Here is an 18,819-nt window from a genome sequence, read left to right on the forward strand (position 1 = left end):
TCCATTGAACCTTAAAATGATCATTAATAATGTCTTCTAATAATATTAGAATTATTAGGACTCTGTACCTATAATGTAGGTCGAAAGACTACGTCATTTATAATTGCATGTGATAATTTCGTACATGAAAGCTTTAGTGTCGGCTAACTTTGATTAATTTACCAATTAAAATTTTATGTTTTATGGTCAGGAACGACTGAAAGGTTAAGAATGAGTGTAACATACCAAATGTAACATTCAGGACAAAATAATACCATTATTTCTTTGTTAATAATCATCAATTCATAGAACAAAATATAAAGAGACAGTATAAATATATTTTTTGAACAATAATAAAAATAGTGAGCAGAAAATCTAAGGAAATATGTCCATATCTGCCCTGTTATTATACAATTAGAAGACACGCTAATATGGCATTTTCTACTTCGTGAATCCATTTATCGATATCCCAGATATCAGACAAAGAACTTCTGGTTGTACCAATAATTGGAAAGGTTGACTTATGGTTTCAGCTATTTGAGAATTGTATATACAAATTACACGCAAAAGCAGTGGCAATCAAGAGGTGATTATAGAAACATATTGGATTTCATGGAGAGCGCTATTTTTCATCAGACATCGGTCAAGTAAGTTAAACTAGCCGAATCTTACATAACCTAATCTAAACTAACCTTACGTAACCAACTTAACCAGAAGATGGATCCTTACCTGGGTCAGCTTAACAAATTAAGAGAATGTATATAAAAGATTAAAGAATAAAAACGGAAACAACAATTATTTTTGACTATCTTCTTACCGTAGATATATCCCCTCTTCAGTTAAACATCTAATCAAAATGGAATTTTTTGTTTAATTCAGAAATTCGGTTGAAAATTCTGACATCTAGGATCTCGATAAACAGATACGGGAGTTTAGCCAAATCTAGATTACATAAAAATATATTGTATGAACCACTTATTCGTTTGTATAGTGATGCATTTGAAGGAATTTTAAAATTAGTAGTAATTCTGATAATGTAGTATTTACCGATACCTTTCATAGTTAGTAGATTCAGATTCTGGTATTTGTAATTTTCTCTTATATTTTTATAATTATATGTAACATAATTTTTTCTATGTAATTTTGACACATTTTTTGCTCCTATTTCGTACGTAAAGGGGTTATCAGTGTTATTCTTAATTCTTCTGGAATTTTTCAATTTTATATTTATAATTTCTAATAGTACATGAGATTAAATCTTTCCTATATTTTCTAGCTGTAATTTTGTGTTCTGGTGTTTTTCACTCTTTTTTTATTCTAACATCTTCGGTTCAATCATTTCTGGTTTTTCTTGGGTGTTGCCATTTGTTTTCAATTTTTTGATAGGTTCTAGTTTGTATCTGCTAAGTATTCTTTCTGTTTTCAGTGATCTTCGTACTTTTAAAAACAATTTTTTCACACTTCACACTTCATAAAATTCAATTATTATTTTTCGGGCGTCTTAAGTTACTTTCAATCTTTCTTTATTTCGGTGTTCTGTCTGTTAGATACTTTTTCTGTTACCTTGTATTAAATTTCATTATTACATCATACATTATTTGTTTTGTAGTAGATAGCAATGCTGATTATTATATCTTTATATACACTTTCTTCTTATTTTGTTTCATGTTATTGAATTCCTTTTGTATGTATATCTTAACTACTCTATTAACTTTCAAATCCACTCCACTATTAACGTCCTCTAATCTGACTGTTAAGTTTTTCTCCTTCTTTTTTCAGAATTAAACTTTTCACTTGATGCTAAGTTAATACAACAAGTCTTTTTTTTAAACGTAATATTATTTTCACACAATATTTGCAACGGTATGACCTCGTGAATTCTAAGATACAGTAATTATGGTACTTTTCAATAATACAAAAAATAAACCAAAAAATGTTGATGATAATAAGAAAGAAAAAGTTAGAAGGAAGTTTATTGTAAATAAACAATAAATGCAAATTTTAGAAAATTTGAATATTTATCTAGAACAAAAGTGATCATGGTTAACTAAAGTTTAAAGCAAGAGGAAAAAGTAGAACAAAGAATTGATCTATCTCTAAAGCTTTCACAAAAACGTAGTTTCAACGATTACGAGTAAGAAAGAGAAGTTATGTAACTGCGAAAGAATTATAATCGATAAAGAGAAAAATCGATATTAACAAACTTGACTACATAATTCAAGCCAAGGGATTCACTAAAAATACTCAATTCTCCTCAGGAGAAGATGGGTTTTGCTAGGAATAGGTGCTCACAAAACTACGAAAGAAGCTTATTATTCCTTAGAAAAAAAATATTTACTTACAAGTATATATCTTCCCATTCTATATTAGGAGTAATGAGTTTAAATATGGTTTCAAAGAACTGATAGTAATCTAATAGGTTGTTTTATTTTAATACGATCAACAACATACTTAATAGAAATTCAAGTAGTTCAGACTAGTACGAAAGGATGACATAGTATATACTAATAATATTTAAAACTCATAACTCTGGAATCAAAATTTTACAGGATATTAATTTATTATGTGGCAACACGGCTAATTTTATAATTATACTATTTCAGATTTACAAGCACATTTATCAAGTTCCAATTAAGCTTTTAGCACGCGTTTGGATGTCAGAAAATGAACACAACAAACTTCTGTTATTTGTCGTCATTTAATTTATGTCGGCGTATAAATGTTTGCATGAAGCAAACAGATTTCATGAATATTTTTTTTATGTAATTAAAATAAATCGTTCTTTTCGTTATCTCCGATTATCATACAAATGGATAACTTTTACTTCCACATTTCATCTTGTAGAGAATTTGTTCGATCTATGAATATTGATTGATATAATAGTTTTTTACGTAATTAGTTATGAAAAGCAAATGGTGTTGCGGAAGCCTGCAGGAAGACTGAACTAACGTTCCTACAAGAAGGAAATTACAATTCCAGAAAGCAAAACACACATTATTCGGGAATTTATGGTCACTGCTGGTGTGGTGGGCATAAATACCATTGGAAAATTATCAGCAAAGATTGCTAAGTACCCGGGTCTACCTAATGGAAAGAATGCACAGGACATTGTTTCAGACGCTTGTCAGCGTCTCTCCTGGCAGACATTTTGAAAATAAAGCATCACGGAGGATGGATCCAACAGTATAGCTGAAGATTATGTTGAGAGCTGATTAAAAAATAAGAGAAGCATTTCATAAAACATTCTGAGCCAAGCTCCTGACATACATGTAGATATCACAGCTTCAACTGAAATTAATATTAGATAAGAAGTTCAGGAGAATATACACCCAAAAAATGGATTCACTTTAAATAACTTTGTCTTTGATAATGTTCTTTTCAATGTTAATAAATCTTAAAATACTATCGAATTACAATAATTACTCAATTGTCAATTTAAATAATGAGTGTCACATTTGACAGCGGAATCAGATAATGGAATTTTATGTAATGAAAGTTGTTGGTAATGAATTTTTCCTCTCCCTAACATTTATAGAACGTATACGGTAAATTCCGACTTTCTAATATATTCCATCCAAAAACTAAATTCTATGTTTCAAGAACGATTTTAATTTGAATCACTTCTTAGTCGAGGCGTCATTCGACCTCAAAAAATTTATAAAAACTTACCAAGAGTGGACAGACTTTTTCAGTTTGTATAAAAATTAATTATAGGTATAGTAAATAATTCGGAGTTTTTAACAGAAAATTAGTAACTCACTTGGCCTTAAAGTAGTAAATAAAAGCTCACCATTGAATCGCTTTTGATTCGCCGGTTTTTGGCCGCTGAAAGCAATTACCTTGAATATTTCTTGGACTATTAGGCATTCGTCTGAAATAACGGACGTTTCGCCAACTACTGCAGTTGGAATCTTCAGACACTTATAATCAATCAATGAGTGACGGCCGTGAAAGCCTTACAGAATAAAAAGGATTTTTTATTCTGTCCACATCCGTCTTACTTACCAGATTCATCAATAAGCGTTTTTGAGGTATTCCCCAAAATAAAATTGATTATACATTACATCACAATTGATTATATGGTATTGTCCAATAGATTCTTTTCTTATGTGGATGGTACCTGAAGACTTTCTAAAAGTAGTATGAACAATTTAATACTGGAAATGATCGGATTAGAACGAAGAACGGTCTTACGATATTAAACACAGATTAAAATTCACACAAAGTGGACAAATCTGTTCCTTAGGAGTATTTTGTTGAAAGTTGTGTCCAAGAGAAAAATATAGAATCGTTGAAAATATTGAAGTTTTTGATACTTTGCATAACTATTTATTAAATCTACCTATATTATTGTGAGAATGACCTCAATCTAATCACAAATGAGTAAGTGCGGCCAACGCATTTTAATTTGTATATAATTCAGACAAGAATAAATTAAAAAAAAACGTTCGGTAATTGTGAACAAATTTTCTAAAATATTTGGTGCTGTTGATGTTTGACAGACTCGAATGTAAGCATTAGACACACTATAATACTAAACTCGTGTTTATTTGTTATTACAACTCCTGTCTGTTTACTTCTACGTGAAGTTATGACACTACTTAGAGTATGGAATAGAAACAAATATTCTTATTTTCTACTATATTTAACCATTTGGACTTTTAATATATGTTTTCAGCTAGAAAAAGCAAACTGTGAAAATGGCGATACTTTTTAGAATTGTAATTCTATTAATTTTCAAAATAGAATGTTGATCAAAATTTTAGGTATTTATATTACATTTATATTCGGTATGTATATCTAAAAATTATTTAAACCAAAACGAGTATCAACTTTATAGAAATTCTGATAACAACAAGTTAGGTGGAAATGGGATGAATTTTACCCTAACAATAGATAACATAAGCAGGAAAAAAACCATAAATTTGCTCATAGAGTGAGTTTTACCGACAAATCAATGATAATATATCTGACGAAGCATAGTTTACCTGTGATAATAATTGGAAAATATTATTTAGACGAACAAATTAGCAGCTACTACACTAGTTTCCAAGAGTGTCTCGAAATAGATCATGTTCTGAGTGTAGACGTACCCAAAGAAGAAATCGGAAACGACCAACGCACGTATAAAAAACGTAGAAATTTATACTGTATATTATGAAGTCTGTAGGGTGGGATGTAGATTCGTTTCACTCTATAAGCAGTAATTCTGCTTAATCACAAACCCGTACGCCAAAAAGGTACTATAGACTTAATTGAATGACTCATAAGATGATCTCGAATTTCTGCATCAGTTAGATCTTATACGGGTGCAAATCAAGATCTTTGAATAGACACAGCCAAAATTTCTGCGACTAGTCAATAATTTGAATCCATATTCACACTTTCATTTACAGCGACGATAATCTTTTCAATGTAAATATTTGTTCATCTTGTTGATGTTATATCATTATTTAGAGAGTATATGGTATGAAATCTATTCTCTAATATGTGTCATAATAATCAGGAAGTCTTCTAGTTGTGCGAAATAACTTATTTTCAAATTGAACCTGGATAATTTAGTATTATCAATCTATTGATGATAATTTTTCAGATAATACTGATCATTGCTTAGAAAACACAACCCTTATAACTGAATCATCTCGTTAAAGTCAGGAATTCATTGTGCAATTGTTCACATTAAATTTCACATGAAACAACCGTTATAAACTCGTTACCGAATGAACTATAGAGCAAATTAGTTATACTTAACGAGTATCTCGTACACAACGTAATATTTGCAAAATGGTACAACCGAACAAATCAGCAATGCAAATATTATCATCTTTAGTTCAAGACTTGTGTGAGCGTTCATTTGATATATCTATTTGAGTCGAATGATTATTCTTAGAGCCATTAGAAACTGGAAAATCTTTCAATTTAATTATAAACCTACTGCTCACTATTTGATTGAATAAGATTAATTATTTTTCATTTAATAAACCAATTAATTATGTGATGTACTTTTCCAATCTCACATACCTAAAAAATGAGTTTCTAAATATTCCATCTAAAAGTATATGAAAATATTTATACCTCCCAGAGCGTTAGCCTGATTGTTTTTGAACTTCATAAATATTGTATTCGCTGGACAATTCAGATATATTCTAACACCTGTTCTGAGGACGTACAACATGAAAGGAATGTCTAAACTGGTCTAAGTTCTCTAATTTTAAAAATAAACTCGAATTGAAAGCTAGTGTATGTTTAATAGCTGTTAATTTACACCTATGTGTTGTATAAGTTGTGTAAACATCTCAGAAAAGCACTAAATATTTTAATTTTTCAGAAAGAAAGGTGTAGGTTTATTAAGAACTTTATATGGTTGTGTCATAAAAGCCGTCTGAGAATGTTAATCAAAAGGAGGCGGAATTTTTAGATTTTAATGAAATATTAATAATAAAGTCCATGTTAATTCTATTCAGTTTCTGAAAACTAATTTGTTATTTTAGTTAAGTTAGAAGGGAAAAGACCGCGATAGTTTTTATGAGTTTTAATGTACTCCATTGATCAACGACTTATTTATTTCAAAAACTAGTACCATACTAGAAACAGCAAAATTTGAAGAAAAATATTTTTTTTGCTACATCTTGATTTGCAATGTCTCTTATAATTAGTTTGATACAAATATTTCTATCAACGTCAATTTGAATATTGAATTTTGAATTCTATGAGTTTAAAAATTTTAACAAGCTTTAATATCAAAAATCACTGGCAATCTTAATTGCCTTATTTCTCAGACGATGAATACATAAGTATTCGAAAGCTCGAAAAAAATATGTTGAAATTAGTCCACTTTGGTGTTTCCTTGTCACGTCACGTTCCCTATAAAAAACTACTTATATATATATATATATATATATATATATATATATATATATATATATATATATATATATATATATATATATCTGGCATTTGTCGTTTCCTTATTACTTTTCCATCATTGGAACAAACTTGTTATTCCTCTATTTTTTGCATTTTCTCAAGAGTTCCTTCTTCCTAAATCCATTGATTTGATTTTCCTGTATCAAATAATAGAGAAAATTTATAAAATTGAACATCTCTCTGAAAAACAAGTTAAGTAAGGGAAATCTGTATCATCTATGATGCTCTTATTTACAAAGTACTCATTATATCATTTTTAAAAAAGTATTTAATTTATAATCAAAACCCTTATAAAAAATAGAAAATGTGAAATTAGTACGCAATTTCTCAATAGTTTTTTTTTCATAATCGCTGATTTCTTCTTCTTCTTAGCGTGTCGTATCAAGTCCCCTAGACATTGGCGAGCAGCATGTCAAAACTACAGAACCATAATGGGATAAATTGAAGTATTGTTTCGTTCTCAAAGCTAAGACTCCGTGACCATGTTTATCTTTTAGCCAAACAACCGCCTTCTGGAGTCTAGATGTATTGTCAGTTCACTCCTCATCAAATATCGGGATCATTAAATTGCATGTATGTTAATCACTTTTTATTTGTCTATTCAATAATCTATCAGAATTGGATAACAACCAATCTCCGAGGCGAGGAGTCTGTATGGATTTAGATTTGGAGCAATTTGGACTTGCTTTCAAATGCAATAGAAAGATTTAAAAAAAAGTGGAGTAGCAATTTCACTCAATTCAAAAGCAAAATGTACATCAAGCAACAGAAATGTCAGAGTTATGACTTACATATTCAGCACTTTGATTTAATACCGTATATTTTAAATCAAAAAGCGTATAATATGGAAACGAAAATGTCTTAGAAACAGAAAATTCATGAATTGTAATTTTTGGTCTAACAGAAACCACTCCAAAGAATTTGCCATGATTTCAACTACATAGCTCAGAAAAGTATGATTAAATTGAAAACTGATCATTTAAAGAAGGAAGTAAGTGACATAGAAAACAGGGTACCCAATATAAAAAAAATATATTAAAAATAATTTTTAGGGATATTATTGTTTATATCATCAATAATGTGAATTAGTTTCTGCTGAAACCACTGAATTCAAGGGAGTGTGAAGAATAAAAAATTGAGGTTTTGTTTGTTTGCTTGACTAGTGAGAGGATGTAACGTAGACAGTTTAACAGATAATTAACTTGAGAAGGGTGGAGAGGAACAAACACTGGATGATCTGTAGACTAAAAGTTTGTTTGGTTAATTTGATTATTATTTGACTGTCCACGAATGGCAGGGTTACTTGAAACAAATTCAAATCGCTAATTACTGAACAATATTTTTTCCATATGGGGGAAGTAATTTTTTTGTTTTTTCTCATCAATTATATACTGAATTAGTGTTGCATGGAGCTTCTAAAGAGATCGATTATTATATTGTGAGCATATTAACAGAAATAGAACATGAATAAATAACCAATTATCCACGTTTTAATTTGTTTATTCAATCAATGGATGTGAATATTTTTATATTTGAATTAAAATTTTACCATTTTACTGGGAGTGTTAATCTACAAAAGTGCTTACAGAGCACTAAGAAAATAAATCAAAGCTTAATTTATTAGTATATTCTTGCAAATTGTACTAATAAAATATGCTATAGATACACATTTTATTTCTGATATGTAAACTGATTGCTCATTAAAGATTATTACGCTACAAGTGTTTACTTATACATTTATGTACCCCTAAAATACTTCCATATGAAATTTATATAGAAAGTTAGCTGCAATTTTATTTTTCTAAACACTATTAAATGAACTAAGTATTTTTGTTTATAACAAAATAAAAATAAATCTTACAATTTCAAACCGAAAGTATCAGTAAAAACTTTTATTTAGAAATTCTCACATAATTCTATTGCTTTTATAAATACAAAAATGTGCAAATTCTATTTATATTTTCTATTACATTTACTTATAAATACCAAATAATCACGTCATATTAAATTGATATTTTCTATGATTTCTAGTATTATTCATGAATATGAATATCATGACGTGCCTGCCAATTTCTCATCTATTATATGTTATAAGGAAATATGCTTTGAAGTCTTCTATCGATCAAATACACATGTACAGTAATTTGAATTTTGTTTTTTTTTGTATATCCGTAGCTATATCAGAAAAATGTTTTTGTTTTTCTGTGGAATTTGAGAATTTTGATAATAAAAATAATGAATACTGCTAGATACTGCGTTTTCGCAGGTTCCAAGAAATCGATGTCTTGAAGATACTAAAATAATGTAAATCATATTTTGACGATTTTGAATACGCTGCACCACTCCAGTGCATGCAAATGAAGAGTTTTGCGTTAACATAAATTTCAACAATATCTTTAGTAGGTTTTCTAATCCCCAAATGAATTGCTAAACTCTAAGTTGCTAATCATAATTAGTATAAGACACCATGAACCAATCTCTCTAAGATTTGGATTTTATGCATCTGAGTAGTATCTGAAGTTGATAAATGAGAAATTGAAAGTATTCCAAATTTTCTCTTATCGAAACAAGATATCATTAAGAAAATTCGTTCTTAGAGGTCAATCAAAGGCTCTTTTACCTTCCCAACAATGCATTCGATTACAAATTAATATGAACTAACCTGTACATAAGCATATTCATTAAATTTTATTCCTTTTTCTATATAATTGAGAATCAAAACAAATTATCTTTAGTGTCTAAATATTTACAACGTAGGTAATTTATCTTAGGAAAATATCGGCATATTATGTCATAATAGGACTTCAAAGCATATTTGTCATAAATTCATTATATATTTTGTTCATTATACCTTCAAATTTTGTAAGGTCAAAATCAAAATATTTCATTGTTAAGTTCTGTTCGAACGTGTAAATACAGGAGTCCATTTTATTTAGAAGTTACACGTTATATGAAGCGACTCCCTTTGTCCTAATGTGGATCCCTCTGCACAAATTTTTTACTCATGTCTATTTTCTGTAATAATTTATAAGATAATTATTCGAATTATGCGGAATGAAGTATGTAAATACATTGAATGCTTAAGATAAGTTTATAATAGTTAATACTTTATCCGGTTAGATAGCTTTCCAATTACTTCATTGTAGATGAAGCAGCAGAGGACTTTATAATAATTATTTTTCCAATAAGTAAAACCAATAAATTGAATGATAGATATTGTGCAAAAAATATCTGTCGGATAACTTACCTTCTGGTATATTTATATCTAATAATTTGCACATCTGATCTATTATTATCAAATTCAATATTCACTAATAATATTTTAGGCACCAATAAACAATATTTACATAATTTATTACTCCTAAGGTAAACTTCATTTCCTACCACATACTTTGGATGAAATTCAAACACACACTTTTTACTACTATTAAAATGTCAACATTAGACTTTATTCGCTTTATCTTTATTACTTAGATTATATCTATTTGCTTCAAAGACATACAGGATGTTATATATTTCAGGATATATTTAATAGTATCAATTTTATTGAGACTGCCATATTGGGCGCGACTATTTAACATTTCATTACGCCAGCGTTTAATTTCAGCGAAAAAAAATTTTCGTGTATCAAATAAATGATATAGATGAGTCAGTGAAACTAATTATACGAGGTGTAATCAAAAACTATATTATGTTGATGAATGAATAGCTCTATCACCCGTATATTTCAAGTATTATTTTTCATACCTTCATGTGATGAAATAAACTGTGATAAGTCTAAACCTGCTACGTCTTCTCAGTCTGCCACTATACCCACTTTAGTGAGAATGTTTTAAATGATCTTGAATTACTTTTAAATGAAATTTTGAAAAATTCTCTAAGAAAGCTCACGAAATTAGAATACTGTTTACAAGTGGTTAGAGACTTAGAGACTTTAAGTTGTCCTCTCTATTCACATACGGCTTACTTACCAGATTTAATACTATATGACTTCTCGTTCTTCCGAATAGAAATGTACTAAAACGGAAACAATTTGTCATTGAGAAATCTTGTACATAATAGATGAAACCTATTCAAAAAAGTTACTGTCACTTCAACCAATGGCTGTTCTTTGAAGGAGATTAATTAAAGATTTATGTTACCTTCTGACTAAATTATTCTTAAAATGAAATAGTTAACAATAAGTCTCATAACACCCGGAAAGAAAGATATTAAAACATTTTTTTTTATTTTGATACCATTCTTCTACCTCAATAAATGATTTTGTCGGGTGGTATGTATGATGTATCACAAGTGGAGATAAACCTGCTTCCTTCGAAGTATTTCTATTACAAACAAGTATAGAGTGAAAATAATAGTTGATCATTAGATTTTAGAATTATCTGCTTTTACAATTATTTAAAATATGACATTTTTTTAGTGTAGTTCAGAGAATTGGGGCGTCATAAAACGCCAGGATTGTCTATTAACTTCCAAAAACATCGACGCATTTTATAAAACTCGATGTATTTACAATTCGGTAATCAAAAACAAATAATCAAGAACAATCATAAAAAGATATAAAAAACAAATTCAATATAATGTATAATATTGTCTGGAAAATCTTATGGTCGTCTTCCAAAGAAAAAATCCGAACATTACGATACTAAAAAGTTATGCATAATTGATTTGAGGTTCATATATATGTGACAATAAATTCAGAACATTAAAAATCTTTTAAAAAACAAGTGTGATCAACAAATAAGCTGAATTATTTATAGAAAAGTGAAATGTTCACATAAAGTTTTGAATATTCTTTAAATTACTCTCAGTAGCTAACAATATACTTCTCCAAACCACGAATCTATGAATATAAACATGGCTGAAAGGTCTGACGATGTCTTTTGAAATGGATTTCCTTTGCTCAATATAAGGGGCCAGTATTTGCAAAGCCTTTGGTCCATTTTCAAACCCCTATTTTCACAAACGTAACCAGTACATCCTGAATAATTCTGACTATATAGTTGTCATTACTGCAACGAACGCGCACTATGCCTTCATTTAAAAAAAAAACAATGACTATGACTTTGTTATTCCACTTAATTAGCCTGGTTGTATTTTCCATTGAGATTTTTGTCTCAGGGTCATATACTCATACTCATGACAATGAAATCTGGTTCTGTTTGAATTGATAAGTAAAGATCCATGAGAGAAAATGTAAACAGGATAAGGCCATTATAGTAGCACACTCACAAGTCGGAACAGGTACAAATTGTCACTATTCCTCTCAGCATAAATGAATTCGCCTCTTAAGTTTCATTTGGATAATTATTGTAGAAATAAGAGAGAGTGGAAATTATGTAAATATCAGTATGAAAATTCTAAAACACCATTAAATATCAAATGGTTGTCATATCTATATTAGGAAGAAACAAACTTAATCGTAAATCAGCGATAATTAATTCTCAGATAACATAATCATATTTTATTTTGTACAAAAAACTAAGTAGATAGATAGATACGCCCTTATATATCAACTATTTTTTATTAGTTATCAGCTCTTATTTTCACCTGAAGCACTCCGTATAATTTATATGTTTCCCATGTATTCCATCAATAACTCATTCTACCAGCTATTCAGTTTTTAGTGACTGATAAACTAGGAATGATAAAAACTATTTTTAAATTTTTGTACTACTATTTCAGTCGATGTAACTTTCTATTCTATTTCTATTTCTATTCACCATAAATAAAATTCTATTGAAATCAGATGTTATGAAGAACTATCTGGAATATACTTCTGAAAATTTTGCACTAATGAAAAAATTCATATTTGAACTAAATTCATTCTTCCATAGGGTAGTTTTTTTAAGAGAACGTTCTATTACTATTTTAGGTTTAAAGGTAAACAGGTCACTGGGCCGCCATATTCTACAAACGTACATGACAAGCACAAGTTTTATTTGTGGTAGAAAAGAAAAACAGGACTGACTAGTGCATATATATTATTATCTAAAACCATCAATTGGCCATAAATGAATCAGAGAAAAATAATTACAATACATTGTTAGCAAAAATCTAGTTGGACAATAATTTTCCAGAACTGAAAATATAGAATACTCACTCAAAATTAACTTTTTTTAAATGTACTTCTATGAAAAGAGGAAATAAAACTATATTTTCTTCCAACAATTCCTATTTAAATAATATCAGCTTTTGTAATAAATAAATACATAATTATGGTGCAATAGGTTCATCATTATTCTTTATATGAACAATTAAAAACAATTGTTGTAGTTATAGAAAAATTATTGTGTTCTTACAAACACTTTTTACCGTTTCTTTTGTTGCTTAGACTATTTAGAAGCGTGCTAATGAAGTGAGTAAGAGTTTAATATTATTGATATGATGTTTCTATTTTTATTTCACTTTGTTGTTAATCAATCATTGAATATTTTCAATCTACTTTAACTTTCACCTTTACTTCCAAAATTATTAGTATTCAAACCTAATAAATATTCAAAATATTTCATTACAAACTTCTGACTTAATAATAAACTTTAGTCATCGAATTAATTATAATCGCATATTGAAATATTTTATCACAATGTTTTTTCGCTTTTCATCACTTATTAACGAAAAAGAGCAAAAGTTTATTCCAATTATTCGATTTGTTTCCAAAATTAGCCATATTTATCTAGAACCTGTTTATTTTGATGAATTTATTAACAAACTTAACCAATAATTCTAATTATTAAACTGACGTATACAGGAATGATAAAATATATTTGGTAATCATTTTACGTATAAAGAATAGTATGTATTAAAGATGTGGTAGTAAAGTTAATGGTACTTACCACCAGGAAGTCGTATAAGGGGTGATAATGAGCAAAAGGTAGATGGAGGCAGGCACGCAGATCACAGTGTGCATATCTCCCGCGATATGCAACCAACAATCACTTAGGACACTTAGGTGAGCCCCATCACGGACATTCTTATGCCGGCAAAATCGGTGGTGGTCGACAATCGGATGATATTCTCGAGAGAGAGAGTTTTCAAGACGAGATACAACTACACCGGGATCTCTTACCTGAGAAAAACACGATATACGCTGAGAAGCGTGTCCGTGGATGAGACGCCGCATGCGCGAAGGTCCTTACCAACACAGTACACGCGGTTTTTGGTCCTTTGAACTAGGATACTGTAAACTCCCTGAAATTGGTGCCCAAGGCAAGGCTCGACCGCTGGGCGGTGTCACGCACATAATTTGTCAGCGATATTTTTCCAATTATTTTCATTATTATATCGTCTTCGCTATTTTTAGTTTATTTCACAACTGGGAACAATAAATAAGTAACGGCTGATCATGTTTTAGAAAGTTAATTGATAGTTGTGATAATATATTTTAAATTATGAATAGATTATATTGTTTGGTTGCCAAGTTACAGGTCACTTAATTTATCTTGAAAAATGTGTTTTTTCATGATTTTATAGCAGCAAAAATTAATGTTTCCTATAAGAAAAGTAGTAGTGAGAAGACATTCCAAAATTCCACATTACTATGATTTTTCTTATAGATTTATAATTGTACATCTGCAAAAAATAATGATTAAGCAATTCATATAAGTGAAAAATTTAGGTGGAAAAAAATTACAAACCAAATTGAATAATCAGATTTAATTATATTTTAAAATGAGTCGTTGACAATATTGCACCCCTTAATGAAAACTTCGGGAAATTAAAAAAACTCAATATTTCAAAAATTGCTGATATTTATTATAAATATCAAGAAATTAGTATTGCATACATCAGTATGATATGTTTTAAAGCCTATTTCGTTAAGTATTGTATCTATTTGTTCAAATAACTTTGGTTTTAGATTAGACAATAAGCATTATTTACCTTATTTAATCTTGAAAAAGGCTCATTGGTGATATTCATACCTAACACACTGCTTACTCTAGCACTACACCAACACTCACAATTACACTGTCCGACGGGTGTTTCGATAATCAAGTTATTGTCTTCAGAGACTAAAGGGGAACTAAAGCTTATTCACTTGATCTACCTAGTTATAATAAATTTTCCCACTAAAAATATTCCAGCAGGAAAATCTGGCGGAAAACGGTATGTTGATGAAGTTTTCGGTATATTTGAGACGTTTACCTATAAAATGGAAAATAATGGTGAAAACCATTTTAAATACCTAAGTTATTAATAATAATAATAGACTAGAATTTGATGTATTTAAGAACAGCACCGGTACGCGGAGGTACTTCCCGGCTGTTTCTTTCCATAGCATTTTACCTTTGTATGATACATTGTTTGAGTCAGATTCCACTTAATCGTAAGGTACAATAAGGAATGGGCTTAGATAAAATACAAGATTTGAATAAAAAATGGTATCCATCAAATTAGCTGTAATTATTGTGACAGAAAATATGTTAGATAGTCTAAAAAGTCTATTAATTAAAACCGCACACAGTCGGTTCTAATCATGAGATAAATATCAATAATGTGGAATTGTTAAAACATATCCAGCATTTGAGAGCTTTCCGATGATTAAATGTGGAAATAGTTTAAATAAGGATCTATTACTCACAACCTATTCTATACTTTATTATTTGAGGAATAAATGTGAAATTTGGTGTCGAAAGGGTTGTTCCCATTGGAATTTTCTATCCGGGAACGTAGTTCATTGGTGGGAAAATCTAGTATAAAGAGATAGGTCAAATTTCAAGTTTATCTTCAGGCTCTAAAGACGATAACTTGGTTATGGCAACGCGCTTCAGACAGGTAATTGTAAGTGGCTTTGTTAGATGTTGACTAATTGAATTATAAATACAATACCTTAGCTTATTGTACGTACTGGGTATTCTTATTAACCTGATCGCAGCTGCTATTTATGATTTCTTCGAATAAAACTTAATTTTTTTCAGAAGAATTATTGAGTTTTTAATAATAATAATTCACAAACATAAACTATTTCCCAACAAAAAGTGCACCTAATGAAATGAAGTTTTAGTGTTACTATTACCATTGTCTCCTATTGTAAATGGCCTATTTTAAAAATTTTTAAAAACTTATTTGTGATGGATCTCACTAATATCGGATTTTTCTCTAACGTTGTCTTAAATGCTTGATCATCCAAGTCAAGAGTTGTCTTAAAAACGTTCAGGCTCGAAAGCATCAATTATTTTCTTGGAAATATTATGCCCTATTTAGATCCAGGTAGTTACTTGTAATTATATATCGATATTTGGGCTTACTTTCATTGAAATGTCGCTGATGATTAACTATACCCAAAGTTTATCAAAAAAATTTATTCAATTGAGTTTGTACTTTTGTTCATTCTGGGACTAATATGCCTTATCTGAATTTTTGAGGATTTTTACTACGTTAGCTGTCTATGGTTCTGTTTTCAATTTCCAATTTTCATATATAATGTTAATAGCGTAATTTACTAGGTATTATTTTCAATAGGGTAAATGAGATATTTTCAGATAATTTATCCTCAAAGTCTAAATATTTGATAAGATTTTTAATTTAAAATTAATTCTAGAGCTACTACTTGAGCTGCTAGATGAACTCGAGCTGGTAGACGAAAACGAAGAAAAAACAGTGCGAGTTTGTGACGTTAGTGGAGAAGTTAGGACATACGGAGTTGATGACATCGCCACTGTTGATGGGTGAGACATTGACGTTTAGGGACTTATCGTCATTCGTCAGATTTAGTTTGTCTGCTCATTTAAATTTGTAATGTATTTTAATATGCTCAGCGATGAAACTGACTTTATACCTTCTGCAAGAAGATTTATTGGCTGTTTATGATTCGGAGTTGATAATATACAACATAATTTCATTATCACATACTAGTGCCCTTATTAAAAAAATCTACTAAACTCAAACAGCCCAACCCAAAAAAATCTTTAAAATGAATAAAAAATCTCTTTTAAACTTGTTATGTACTAACTTCGGTGGGGTGCGAAGAGCGCACGTGCATCGAGCGAACAGGCACATTTAGAAAACATTTCGTGTATCTAGCGCACACTACCTGTGTCGAATCCGAAAGATCGTTCAACGAACAAACAAGAAAATTTGTGAGTCCTAGAGATGGGCAAACATACGAACTTTTGAATAATTATTATCATTAAAACAAAATGAAAAACCATTAGCAGCATCTAAGATTTTCCAAAATTAGTAATTATCCATATTATATAAAATATTGAACAAAGATTGATAGAAAAAATTATTTTTTCTAAGAATGAGTGAATTTTTGGTATTAGGTTCAAAATAATGGAAAAATTGTGTATTTTGAATTTTCCACATAAAACCCTATTAATTTAAGAATGGTTAGGTTAGGAGACTATGACTATAATTTGTTATTATGTTGTTAACTGTTTTATTTTATTATTTTTCTTCTTTTATTTATTTATTTATTTTATTTATAAGATACCGTCTTTATAATTGCAAATGTGCGCTCGATGCACCCTCCTATATAATCTAAGCGCTCCAACCACCGTTAATCATATAGGGATTTCCATTGAGTCAATTGAATACCTTTTGAATCAGTGGAGTTTTCATCTAGGATTGCTATAAAGCCTCCAAGCTTTCAGTTGTACTCAAATACATTTAATGTATCTTAAATTGATCACTAGTTTTACTAAAAAAGAAAATGCCATTATTGACCTTATATATAACTATATCATTCGACCCTACCAGCCCTATTATAAATCAACAATCAACTGTTTGAAATAGATTAATGATTTCGTCGGCAAAATTTGGTATGGATTGAATACTTTTCCTTTTTTTATGTCAACAACTATTTATTTTATCACTATCGGATGGCAACATTTACACAAGAGTAAATCGAAAATCAACAATACTACCGTCAATCACTGTACAATTGTTACTAATAAACGAGGAAGAAGAACATTCTGATCTGCATTCATCGCAGTGAACTGCTCTGACAAATTCGTAAGACGTATTGCGACATAAACATCAATACGTCTGTGGAATTTACATACAGTTTAAACCTGATAATCTATCAGAACTTCAATGTCCCCATTGGTTTCCGTAGACTGATTTGTGTAGACATGCAATGGATATCCATGGACCCTTCGAAAGCCGTAATTTTTAAAACAATGTCAGAACACCTAAAGGTACATATAACATTTTCACACTAAAATAAAAAATATATATGAAATCAGATAAAAATAGTATCTAATATGTTAAATGTTGTTGGGAGTAGCGAATATTCCATTGAAGAATGGGTAATTGTTTTTTCTTTTTATTCAATATTTTGTGCACATGAACATTTCAACTCAAAACATGAAGTTAATATCATGTGTTAAGAAACTACTCAATAAATAATTTTTGAATTGAATGAGGATTCACAATGGTAACAAAGAACACTAGTTTGATTTTCAGTTCCAATCTACTGCCGAGCTATTTGAATATTCACCAGATTTGTGAAATTGAAGCATTTGAGAACAATTATGATAAAAACAGCATGTCAGAATTTATTCTTATTTAAACGAATATTGGAACAATACAGTTTTTTTCTTGAAAACGATGTTGAACTTGATAAAAATAATGCTATTCAGTATTATCTAATAACACTAGTCAACATAAAAAATTTTTTCAACTTTTCTTTTCATATTAATGTGACAGCACTAATAAATCTACTAAACATGATCAACGAATCAAACCTGATTGTGGATTGCAACTCAATAAGTTGTTTTCAATCATTGGATATAGGATACACGGCAAGAATGAGATTGCCGATAATCTGGTCAAGCCCAAAACTACAGTGGGAATCCTTTAATCGCGAATTGAGGAATATTCTATAGAAAAGGTAAAAAAACATTATTCCGGTCTCTTCTCGGCTTATTATGATAGTCTTGTGCTCGTTTCTGCTGATATGCATTATAT

At 29.5% G+C, this 18,819-nt stretch overlaps 1 protein-coding gene across 1 annotated transcript in view; it reads right to left on the reverse strand.

The window, feature by feature from the left end:
* The window catches only part of LOC130442742 (protein Wnt-6), a 31,764-nt gene extending 17,812 nt beyond the window's left edge, over window positions 1-13,952 (reverse strand). Inside the window, exon 1 of the mRNA XM_056777091.1 lies at window positions 13,743-13,952. Within this exon, the coding sequence (XP_056633069.1) occupies window positions 13,743-13,816 (74 nt within the window). The 5' untranslated portion in view covers window positions 13,817-13,952. The remainder of the gene's footprint in view (window positions 1-13,742) is intronic.
* Window positions 13,953-18,819: the final 4,867 nt, after the last annotated feature.

This window comes from Diorhabda sublineata, chromosome 4 (assembly GCF_026230105.1).
Source record: "Diorhabda sublineata isolate icDioSubl1.1 chromosome 4, icDioSubl1.1, whole genome shotgun sequence".
NCBI classification, from domain to species: domain Eukaryota; kingdom Metazoa; phylum Arthropoda; class Insecta; order Coleoptera; family Chrysomelidae; genus Diorhabda; species Diorhabda sublineata.